Genomic DNA, 12,975 nt, shown 5'->3' on the forward strand with positions numbered 1-12,975 from the left:
TGTTTCTTCTTGATTTTTCCTCCTTACAAACCTTCTCCAGATTAGCTTGGTGTCACGTCTGTCTCCAATTTTTTTAATGCTTTAATAAATATGTGTGCGCGCCTGAGCGTACTAAGTCGCGATGCACATCTTATATGTGTGTGCACTAGTGCATCGACGCACATGTTAGATGTTTGTACAGTGTTTTTAGATATGTATATATATAATGTTTTCTTAGACATACTAAATATTTTATATGTTCTTAAAATGCAAATAATATTTATGTTACACGCTGATATATTAACTGTTTGAATAAGTACCCAATACAAGATTGCTTGCCTTCGCCTTTTTATCTGTAAATACAATTTTATAAATCAAAATTCATGCATAAAATACATCGGGCATACTCGGACAATACAGACAAGACAATTAAATGTGGTCATGAGAATAAAATAAATAAAAATATCTAAATAAATGAATTTTAATCTTAAAAATAAGTTATAAAAAATATAGGTACTTCTATTTTTCGAGGGGTCCTCCCACGCTACAAGAATGTGAATGGTTCCACGACTAACAAACACAATAATAAACTTAGAACAATCATCGATTACTGTCGTTATGTCTGATCAATGTCCATCATCTTTCAAAAAATCAAGGTTATATATATATATATATATATATATATAATTTTAGATAATTATTAATTTATAATAATGACGGGATTATAGGTTTATATAAGAGTCAATCGAAAAATTATCATCTTATTAATTTATCCAAATTGTCCGAATGAATAAAATTTATATATAGTATTGAGAGAAAATTTGTAATGCCCGAGAATTTAATCATAGTAATCTGTAATTATTGATTTATAATTTGATATAATTATGAGAGGATTAATCGGGACACGATTTGATTCAGCATGAAAAGATGTAAGTGCGAGGACAGTGCCTTTCGCGCACATGCGCAACATGAGACGTGCACATGCGCGAAACGGGCAGAGGGTCTCGCGCATATGCGCGGTGGGTGTGCGCGCATAAGCGCGAGCTGTGCGAGGGTTTAAAGTCAACTCCAGAGAAGTGGGCGCACATGCGCGAGATGTCCAGAGAACCTCGCGCACATGTGCGACGTGTATCCGCGCACATGCGCGAGGGTACCCGAGAGTTGGATAAAATGAACAAAGGCCTCGCGCATATGCGCCGAGTAAGGGCGCGCATATGCGCGAGGTGCTGTGCAGAGGACGCGCCGAGACATATGGTCTCGCGCATATGTGCCGAGTGATGTCGCGCATATGCGCGAGACGTGTTTTGCAAAGATGAAGCCACTTGCCCCGTACATGCATGCTATATATATATATGTATATCAAACTTTCGAATTCCTTCAGATGAACAAACAGGAATTGAGAAAAGCTTCAGAAAAGTAGTGAAAAATCCTTACGCCTTTTTGTGAGAAATCCGTCCATCCGAATTAGAATCCGACTTCAGTACTGTGTTCCTATCAACGCAGGCTACCACTGGACGTAAGTTTTGTTACGTTTTGATATGTCTTAAAATCATGACATTGTCAGAATCAAATATGATTCATATATGATGTTCTTGATATGTTAGACATCGTAGAATCGAAGTCAGATTGAGAAATAGACTGATAATGGAATTGTTATGATTTTCTGATTATATTGATTTGAAATCGGACATATTTGGATTATGAATGAATTACAGATTGTATCGGATATAAGTTATGATTTGTAATTGATGTCTGTCGATTTGGTATTGACGGGGATATTGAGATTGTGCCGTTATGCCGTTGATTTGACTTAAATCCAGATTAAACAGATTCAGTGTTGAATTGAGAATGGAATATTGATATTATGATTCTCGATATTTCGTTTCAGATTTACAGAGACAGTCTTGAGTTCAGAACTAATATTGCTTCAGACCAAGACTACAGACGAAAGGTATAAGTCAATGTGGTACCGAGAGATCGACTCGAGTATAGTATGATATACTTGAGTTTCCCTAAATCACATACTTCTTATTACTATGTTCCATCGATTTGACTTGATATGCTTGTTCTATGAATATATAGAAAGCAGGTATTAGTCGAGTGATCTTGTGACAGAAGTGCCTGATAGTGGTGGGATCGCCACGGGCACATTGCACGATGTCACAAGATAGTAAATTGGCGAAAGTGCCAAAGTCTATCATGTACAGGTCACCGGACGATTGGCAATCGATGTGGATAGAATTAGAGTTTCTTCTATTACTGGTGATCGATACCATATCGATGTGGATAGAATTGGAGTTTCTTCTATTACTGTTGATCGATATGGAATGCCAACGTCTGGAAACCGGGATCCCTAGACTAGGATTGAGTCTAGTCTGAAACGTGGAGTCACGAGTCTGATTGGCGATTTTATATTGATTATGTTTATGATTTTGTTACATGTTATTGATATTTGTTACATGTTTTACATGCTTTTACATTGTTGATATAATTGCATGTTTCGTTGATTTATACTGGGATTTATTTCTCACCGGAATTATCCGGCTGTTGTCGCGTTTGTGTGTGTGCATGACAACAGGTGGGACAGGTTCAGGGTCAAGGAGATGAAGATAGATCGTGATTAGAGTGGAGACTACGGACTTGGATTATAGATAGGGTTTGGACACTTGACAATTAGTTGTTAAACCTTAATTGAATGATTGTATATATATAGTACCAGACTTGTACTTTTAATATACTGAGATGTATATTTGCATGTATTCCATTACGTTCCGCAATTTTTAAAAAAAATTAGACCCTGTTTATTATAATTGATTAAATTGTCCTAATGATGATTAAGAATATGATTAGCGTCCGGGTCCCCACAAAATTACAAATACATTTTAGAATATCAAGTAGATTTTTTTGTTACCATTATTGAATAGAAAAGGATGTTAGATCAGATTGGTATTGTTAAATCTTGGATGATAAATATATATGTCAACTTTCAAAAAACGTGAAAAAATAATGTGATTTAATAATATTAGAATAAGTGGAGAAACAATCTCGACGTAACATATATTAACTCATTATTTAATAAATCTTTTAAAATATATAACCAAAATTCGTGACTTCGGCAATAATGACAGGAAAATTATAAAAAATCCGGAAATGGGGTTCGGATTTTACTGTACATAATAATTTCCCTATGTATAATGCGGTCACTAATTATTACATAAATGAGTTGTTTGAAAAGAAAACACATGGATTGTGTCCGAGCCATGGGACCTGACTAGATGCCCATCACATGCAACATTAACCCCTCCGATATATACACACACTCTCCATGCTTTCAATAATAATAATAATAATAATAATAATAATAATCATGATGACGACGACGACGACGCGATGCTTTTAAACGAGGAAAGTAATAAATTCATCTTTTTTATGCTTTTTATTGTTCAAGAAGATTTGGCGGTTAGGAAATATTATTAGTGTATAGGAGTGAATCGGCTTGTAAAAAGAATCATAAAACAAGATATATACATAATTATATATATATATATATATATATGTTTAAGTCGTTTGATTTAGTTGATTAAGTGGTCGTACAAAAGTGACTTAAGATTTTAACGGATAGCATTGTTTCTGCTGAGTATAAGGCTGACGAAAAAAAAATGATAAGATTGATCTCTAAAGCCATGATTTGTATATTGAAATGAAAAATGGTAAGAATGAATTCAACTTTACAATGTAACGAGAATAAGAATAGTATGACATGTTTATTTAATTTAAATGATTAATACAAAAAAATAAATATGAATGGAATGAAATTATTTTTAATTTTCAAATAATATATTAAATAAATTTGAAAGACTCGAAAAAAAATTATTATTATATTAAAAAATAAAATTATAAATATAACTATCGATTTTAATTTTATTTTTATAAGCAGTATTTTATTTATTAAATAGTTGTCCTTCAAATAAAAAAATTTATAATTATTATTATTTAAAATTTATTTTATTTTATTATATACTTATATATTATTATTATGTGATAATTAAGTTATTATTTTAATTATTAATATTTTCTTCATAATTTTATATATTATGAATGATAGTGATTTCTTTGATAATATTATTGTTTTCATCATTATTATTCTGATATTATTAATATTTTCTTCATTATTTTGTATATAATGAATGATAGTGATTTGTTGATAATGTTGTTATTATCATTATTATTATTTTGATATTTTAATTTTTATAATTATAATTGAATTAAAACGTTGTTATTATTATTAAAATATTATAATAAATTATTATCAAGATATAGATTTATCATAAGAAATATGAGACAGCAGCGACAAACATATACTCACATCTTTAAACTAACGAGTTTAACAACCCGATCCATTATGATCCAAGTAAGTGTATTCTTGGCTACCACGAATATAAATAAATAAAATATTTTCTTGTTTAACAGTTATAGATTTTGACAATAATAGTAAACGTTTGATATACATTATTATAATAATGTATATAATTGAGTCCATGTGTCTGCACGCAATTCTTATATATCAAAATCATATCTGAAAAAAAAAAATCCAAGAGTTTAAAGAGAACACCAACAAATTGAATTTGTGGTTGTTGAGTTTAGGCCAATTTCCCTTTTAAATACGCTATATTTGCAATATAATTGATTGTTTGTGGACCATTTTGATTGAAACAAAGTATATATTGGATCAAAGTCCATTTGGAATTGTCTATAAGTTGCATTATTAGGTGCTTGCCGTGCCACCTGATTTATGTAATGAATTCAATGTCAATTATCTCGCGATAATTCAAAAGATGTGATACAAAAATATTTAGACTATGTTTTAGTGTGTGTGAGATTGTCTCACGAATCTATATTAGTGAGACAGTTCAACTCGGTTTATATTGGAAGTGAAAAATAATATTTTTGGTATAATTGACTCGTGAAACGGTCAAATAAGAATTTTTACATGTTTATATATACATTTTTATATATTGCTCACTCACCATGCAAATTTATGTCATCAATGATGTGATACTCACTTATTTAATATACAATTTTTTTATATTTCATCACATTCAATAAGTGAGTGTTACATCATCGATATTCCGTGAATTTGGAGATGCAAATCCACGTGATATTGCTGCTTGTTTACTCGATACTCATGGCACTAGAAGGTATTATACGCCTCAATTGAGTATTGTCTGGAAACTACATTTGCAAATTGATCGATAAAATATTAATAATTTAACTAAATCAAATCATACAACATATATTAATAATTCCATATTCATTGCTCATGTAAAAGTCACACAAATTAGGCAACTAAAGCAACGTGATTCGACATCTTCGAGTAACTAACTTCGATTCTTGGTATAATCGTCAAATCAAATGATCATACTAACTTGGTTTATCATGTCATTACAAAATAGTTACGTTTATCCTAAGTCCAGAGGACAACGTCCGTATGAAAACTTGACTTCTCGTATACATAAAAATATAGAATAAAAAAAATTAGCTATAAATTAAATTTGGGTGGAAAGTGGGTTATCTTTGACCAAATATAACATCACATAATATGCAATAAAATTGAATAAAACCCAATTGTATCGATAACCTAGTTTGACATTATGGATAATTGATTGAGATATAACATTACTAGATTATATGTATTTTGCGACGTGATATATGAAGAATATATCTATATGCAATTTAAACGAAGGTCATTCACGAAATTCTATATTTGTCAATTGGACGGAAACGAAACGAGAGATCCCGTGCTTGAAGATTTCAAACGAATAATAGGTCTGTTGTGAGACGGTATCACGAATCTTTATCTGTGAAACGGGTTAACCCTGCCGATATTCATAATAAAAAGTAATACTCTTAGCATAAAAAAAGAACATTTTTTCATTGGTGACCCAAATAAGATATATGTCTCACAAAATACGACCCGTGAGACCATCTCACACAAGTTTTTGCCTCAAACGAAAACAATAAGTGGAAAAATCGTGCTTGAAAATTTTAAAAAAAATATTCATCAAGACAAATTACAAAATAATAATTTGATAGAATCTAATTTTAAGGTGGTAAAAAAGGAAAATTTTCATAATATCATGATACTAGTTTTTTTTAATTTTTTATTCGATGTCGTAATCGGTTTTGTGAATTATTCAGAGCGAAGTCGTCTTGAACTTAATCTTTGTAAGAATGTGATTAATAATTATATTTATATATTAAGAAAAAATCACTCAACATCAACGCATTCAAAGATGGTGATTACGGCAAGAAAAATTTTAGCAATGGGAGAGTGGTTGGAATCCGGTTCTTTTGCCTTTACAAATGAACCAAAATTGACAAAGGTATTATTCCTTTACCATTCTTTCGACCGGCCTTTTTTTCCTCACTTATTTATTAAATAAATATGAAAAGAGTACGTGGAATAATTCCAAACATAACTTTCACTTTAAATTTAAAAAAAAAATGCAAATGAGTAATTATATATATGTATATAAATTTTCTTGTTTGATTTAATATCTTTTTATATTTAAGATAAATAAAGTAAAGTGAAATTCACTTTTTTGAATTTTTTTACTAAGTTTACAATATTTATTATAGTAAAAGCGGTGTTATTTGTTTTTTAAAAAAAATTTCGGTGTTATTTGTAATATATTTATGTTACATGTTTTCTATTTTATTAAAAATTGGATTAATTTTATAAAGTAAAATTAAATATATTAATCAAAATATATTGTAATATATTCCGCCAACCCCTCTCACAAGTTCACGCACACCGCTAGGAATTAATTTCTCGTTCCACAAAACACTCTCGCTTCAAAATTTCTGACCCTATCGTGTAAATCACAAAATCTGCATGTGTACTTCACATCACAAGAATATATATACAGTGAATTTACTATTTTAAAACAATTCATCACCACAAATAGATAAATATTATCTTAGACAAAAGTTTGTGTAAGACGGTCTCCCATGTCGTATTTTGTGAGACGGATCTCTTATTTGGATAATCCATGAAAAAGTATTATTTTTTATGTTAAGAATATTACTTTTTATTATGAATATCGACAGGGTTGACCAGTTTCACAAATAAAGATTTATGAGACCGTCTCACAGAATACATACTCATTATCTTAATATTAAAATAGAAAGAGGAACACTTTGATAAACAACGTATCAAAACTTATATGTATATATATACTGTTTAAGAAATTAATTATTTAAAATTATATTATAATTAATGATACTTAATCAAATAGAAAATGAATAATAATAATAAAAGAAGCATTGGACCCCACGCCACCCGATGTCTTTACTTTTCAGTTTATTTTAATTAATACATCCAACTAGGATTATGCAAATTACCCTCTGAATTATATCAGAATCGATGCCACCCCACTTTATTTAAGGTGAGCTTTTAGCCAACCCAAAGAAAACCAAGAAATTTTTTCTAAAATAGGTTTTGCCAAACATATATGTAACTGTAGCACAGCACATTATACGGTGTAGATTAGGGAGGAGGGGTGGCTGCCTATTTATTCCCCAAGAAAATATCATCAAGCTGCTTGTTTCACAGCCCAGCCCAACCCAACCCAACCCAACCCCACTTTGTCTGCTTCATCTTTCGGTGCATTTGTGTTGGAATAAAGGTGAGAAGAAGGTCCTGAGGAGAAGGGATTTGTGTTTGGTGGCGAATATATTTGCTCATCCTCGATTCAATGGCCATTCAAGCACAACTGCTTACGGATCAAAGTTTCGGGTTTTCTTTGGGGGCTTCTCATGATTCGGTTATGGAAACTGGCGCTGGATTTAATCACTCGTTTTTAATTCCCCAACAGCAGCAATTGATGCAGTTTAATCCGTTTCAGAATTCAAATCAGCAGAAGAATCAGCAATCGCTTCTGTTCTCTCAGTCTCTTTCTTCCCAGATTGAGAAACAGAGAATGGAAATCGATCGGTTCATCAGTTTACAGGTGGGAAAAATATTATTTGATCGATTGTTTTTTGTTGCTGTAGATGTTTGATCTTCTTCTGGGATTGTTGAGTTACATCTGATCTAAAATGGGTTCTTTTGATTTTCTTTTGTTTTCCACCAGAACGAGAGATTGAGGCAGGTTTTGCAAGAGCAACGAAAGAACCAAATCTCGATAATGACGAAGAAATACGAATCAAAGATCCAATCTTTACTCCAACAGAAGGATGAAGAGATCTTGAAGGCGACAAACAGAAGAATGGAGCTGGAAAATCTTCTGAGAAGAATGGAGATCGAGAACCATACATGGCAAATGGCAGCCAAGGAAAATGAAGCCATTGCCGCGTCGTTGAACAGTAAAATCCAACGGCTCAGAGAAACTGCTTGCCTGTCAGTCAATGCAGGCGAAGACGCAGAGTCGTGTTTCCGCAGCGAAGAAAATGAGAAGCAGAACACGAGGAAAATAATCTGCAGATGCTGCGCTTCTCGAAAAGCGTGTGTTATCATGTTGCCTTGCAGGCATCTGTGTTCATGCAAAGATTGTGAGGCATTTCTTGATTCCTGCCCCGTCTGTAAAATGGTGAAGAGAGCCACCTTAGAGGCGTTAACTCTTTGAACTTTTGAATCTATTTCATCTTCCTTTTGGTTTTTTTTTTATTTGGCCAATTTCTTCATCATATTATGTAATATTGTATGAACAGAAACTTATTTAACAGATCCTTTCGATAACTCTGTCTGAATCAAAATTATAAAAGTAAATTGTATTTAAATATTTGCCCATAAAAGTTGGAGGAAGACGACGTGAAGCACTGTTTCTTTTTTCCCCTAAATGGGATTTTGTTTTATTTTTACCTTAAGGTTGATTGATTTGATTATTCGTGTCAGATTATTTGTTTACAGAAGGCACTGCTTACATTGCCTGCCTGGAAGATGACATAATAATAGTGTTAGGACTGAGGTTTGTTTTAATGTTATAAAAAAAGGTTAATTTGGATACGAAGTTGTAATTTTTTTTAAAATATTTAAATTTTCAAGTGTTTTTATATATATAAAAAAATAGACTAAATCTGAATGTGATGTTTATCTGCTGTAATTATTGTATCTACTTGGTGCTGCAAGGTTGGTGAATGTTTCACGCTTTATTTACTCCGGCAAGTTTTTCACATTTAAGGTGTGCCCCAAAAATTTGACCTTATCTTTTGGCCATCATTTAATATTTTAGCTACAAAATGTTTAAACCTGGTCCAGTATATATTGAAATAGAAGAGAGCTATTTTGTAAACAAAAATAAATAAAAATATTCCCATTAATATACAGATTACAATTTCGGTTAAAATAATAAATAAATACCGATCTAATTTTATTTGTTCAGTTGAAATCATTCACAAAGGAGTCCTTTGTCAGAATAGGCGTGTACAAAAAGATTTTTTTTTTTAAAAAAAGAGTAAATTTTCTTACGAGAAATTCTCATTTATCTTTATTTGTAATAAGTGTTAATTTTATTCATATTTATAACAATAAACAATATTATTAACATAATAAAAATATTTTTTTTTAGTTTTTATCTCATAAAATTGATCTGTGAGATGTTATCGCAAATCATCGTGCTAACGAGCCATTGAAATAGTTGTGCGTATTGTTCAGTTGCACATAGAGGTCTTATTTTACAAGGAAAGGTTACATATAGAGTTCTTATTTCTTACATACAATAAAGTTGTTCAAAGGCATATTATAAATTGGTGCGACCCTTGTGGCACCACAGTCCATGGTATAGATTGATTTTTGTGGCTAACAGTTAGCAATATATAAAAGTTCGAGGTTTTTGGTGATTCGACTTTATGACATTAATTCGATTTTTTTTTTTTAAATGGTCCTATTGTTTTAAGAAAATATCCTTTTCTTATTTAAAATTTATATAACTTGTTTTATTGTGTTTATAATTGAATCGTGATTACTATATTTCATCCACTTTTCAAAATTCAGAAATAAAAAAAGTTCACACATAATCTAGAGTATTTAAGATATTTGCATTATTATTTTTATTAAAAAAATCACACATTATTTAAAAATTAATTATAAACTATATATAACAAAATGATTGCATATATTTTCAACATGAATGAGACGATCTCACGAATCTTTATCTGCGAGACATGTCAATCCTACCGATATTCACAATAAAAAGTAATATTTTTAGCATAAAAAGTAATATTTTTTCATGGATGACCCAAATAATAGATTCATCTCACAAAAAATGACTCGTGAGACTGTCTCACAAAAGTTTTGCCAAGCAAAATAGATTACCCTTGTAGAAAGTTATTAGTATAAAATATATTAATGTACTAATTCAAATGTGATGAAAGTCGGAGGTTGCGGTCTAGTGCTTTTCGTGTTGGTTTTGTGTGGAAAAAAGGCTATTAAACCTAGATCTACAAAAACCCTTTATTTGTTATTTTAAAGTTACGAAATTTTGATATTTGGTCCAATAGGAAACTCCACCCAACATTTTCTTGGGATGTCCATTTCTCTCGAGTCGATGGAAAATTGTGCTTGGTCTTGTGTTGGACGGGTTGGCTTGTGCACTACTACGTAGAATCAGCGGTGTTTTTAATGTGGATTTCCTTTCTTGAACCATCTCTTAAAGTCTTCACCAATCCTTTCAAGTTACTTTCTTGAATAAAAATTGTCGTCAAAATCAATTACTTGAAATTTACGTCTAATAAATGGCTCAAATATGTTGTTTCCATTGATATGTTCCTTTCCAGTTTGTTGTACGACGACGGCGACTTATTCGTTCGCGTCGTTATATATGTTTGTCAATATTATATATCATTTAAAGAGAGAAAATTAGGTGAGGTTTTTTGGGTAACTAAAAGTGTCAAAGCATGCAGAAATCCCTTTAATAATGGTGTACTATATGCCCACATATTTGTCATAGATAAACGTATCGAATCCGCGTGTGGCCATTATTCTTGGGGAGTGATAAATCGGAAGTTGACTCCAAAATATTCATGCAGGGAAAACTTCAAGGTCTTGAGATTCGGGCCTATCCGGACTACTGGACTCAATTTCACGTGATTGGGGAGAGGGGCCTGGTACGCGAGGAAGGTTTACTTAACGGGCTTTGCATATTTTGTAGGCCACTTTTTTCATTCTCTTTCTGGGGCCCAATAATTGAGTATTAATTATTGAAGATTCCAGAAATAGGATATCCGTAAATTGATATAATATAATTAATTATTAAAAAAAATCAAATATTAGATGAAATGAAGTATATCTAAATTATACATCCAATAAACGAGTTAAACCTTATTAGAGAACACGAAGATGAACACAATAGGTAGACATTATATCTAAATTGAGGCAAAAACTTGTGTGAGATGGTCTCACGGGTCGTATTTTGTGAGACAGATCTCTTATTTGGGTCATCCATGAAAAAATATTATTTTTTATACTAACAGTATTACTTTTTATTGTGAATATCGATAGTGTTGACCCGTCGTCTCACGGATAAAAATTCGTGAAACTCTCTTATAAAAAACTTACTCCTAAATTGATATATATTATCTCTTATTATATTAGGAGAAATAAGATATAAAATAAAATAACTACCTCACACAACATTTTCTCCTCAATTCACATGCATTTGTGTGTGTCTAACATGCTAGTTACTTATTAAATATTATTCCATACTATACTAAAATTAAGACGGTTTTGTAGATTTATTTCCACAAGATGAGTCGATCTGATTTATAAATATAGAAAAAAATATTATTTTTGACATAAAAATAATAATTTTTCATAAATTGGATTAAATATTAGATTTAGTTTTACAAAATTAATTAATAACTCAGCATCACAAGAATTTTGTATTTAATTAATATATGTAATGTTATTTATATTAGACTTCACACAGTTACTATAATCAATTTTAGTTTTCAATTAAATTAATTTACCAAAATAGTCTTTTTATCATATCAAAGTACATAGATATCCCCTATCATTTAAACTCTATTCACCATCAATTTCTTTATCTCAAACTCTTTATTTGATTTTCGCAATTTCTCGAATAATCTTATGAATTCCATGCATTTGGAATAGAGTGGTGATAATTTGAGATAATTCTTTTGTTGAGTATCATTTTTTTGCATTTTATTTTTTTGAAGGTTTGTCGTGCATATTCATAAATTGTTAGCATGGAATAAAGTTGAGACTTAATTGAGACCATCAGATTTTTTTTATATTTGTATAAACTCACATTGATGTAATTATTATGTTTCATAACCACGGTGATTGGTGATTTTGTTTATATTATTTTAGATGAGCAACAATCGTAATTAAAATATTATAACATTGATGGTTTCTTATGCACTAATTCAAACTAACAATTCATAATTTTATTAAAATATTTTTATTGATATAAGTATGTAGTATTAAAAAAAATTAATATATTATAAATTAAATAAAACAGAACAAATGTTAAATCAACTCTTAATGAGAAATAATAGATAATTAAACAAATGAATAACGAAAATTGAACATGTGTGTTCATAGAAAAAAGGTATTTTAGGATTTTTTTAATTAAATAAGACATAATACAAAATATGTAATAAAAAAGACTATTTTTGAAATTATGACTTTGAAATAGACCTAGAATAATCAATTTTCCTTTGTATTATCCAGTTCCGTTTAACCCAAGTATACACGACCTAAAGCTAAAAGCATTGATTTACGGATCAGGTGCTAAAACTAGGGGTGAGAAAAAATACCGAAATATCGAAAAACCGTACTGAAAAAATACCGAATTTACCGAAAAAATCGGTATACCGAACATTTCGGTACGGTAAATGTTCGGTATCGATATCGGTATGAAATAATTTTTTTTCGGTATTTCGGTATATACCGAAATACCGAAAATAATTTATTATTATTATTATTTTTTAAATTTAAGTTCGGTATATCGTACCGTACCCACCCTAGCTAAA

At 30.5% G+C, this 12,975-nt stretch overlaps 1 protein-coding gene across 1 annotated transcript; it reads left to right on the plus strand.

Annotated features, from left to right (window-relative positions):
* Positions 1–7,435: 7,435 nt before the first annotated feature.
* Positions 7,436–8,719, plus strand: LOC142531916 (E3 ubiquitin-protein ligase BOI-like). The gene is made up of 2 exons (XM_075638185.1): positions 7,436–7,991; positions 8,115–8,719. Exons 1-2 carry the CDS (start codon positions 7,737–7,739, stop codon positions 8,604–8,606), a joined length of 747 nt encoding a protein of 248 aa, XP_075494300.1. The 5' UTR covers positions 7,436–7,736; the 3' UTR covers positions 8,607–8,719.
* Positions 8,720–12,975: the final 4,256 nt, after the last annotated feature.

Source organism: Primulina tabacum, chromosome 17, assembly GCF_025594145.1.
Source record: "Primulina tabacum isolate GXHZ01 chromosome 17, ASM2559414v2, whole genome shotgun sequence".
NCBI lineage: Eukaryota > Viridiplantae > Streptophyta > Magnoliopsida > Lamiales > Gesneriaceae > Primulina > Primulina tabacum.

Coding starts and splice junctions, on each gene's coding strand:
- LOC142531916 (XM_075638185.1), top strand. CDS start 7,737: ATGGCCATTCAAGCACAACTGCTTACGGATCAAAGTTTCGGGTTTTCT. Junction 7,992..8,114: donor ATCGGTTCATCAGTTTACAG/GTGGGAAAAATA, acceptor GTTTTCCACCAG/AACGAGAGATTGAGGCAGGT.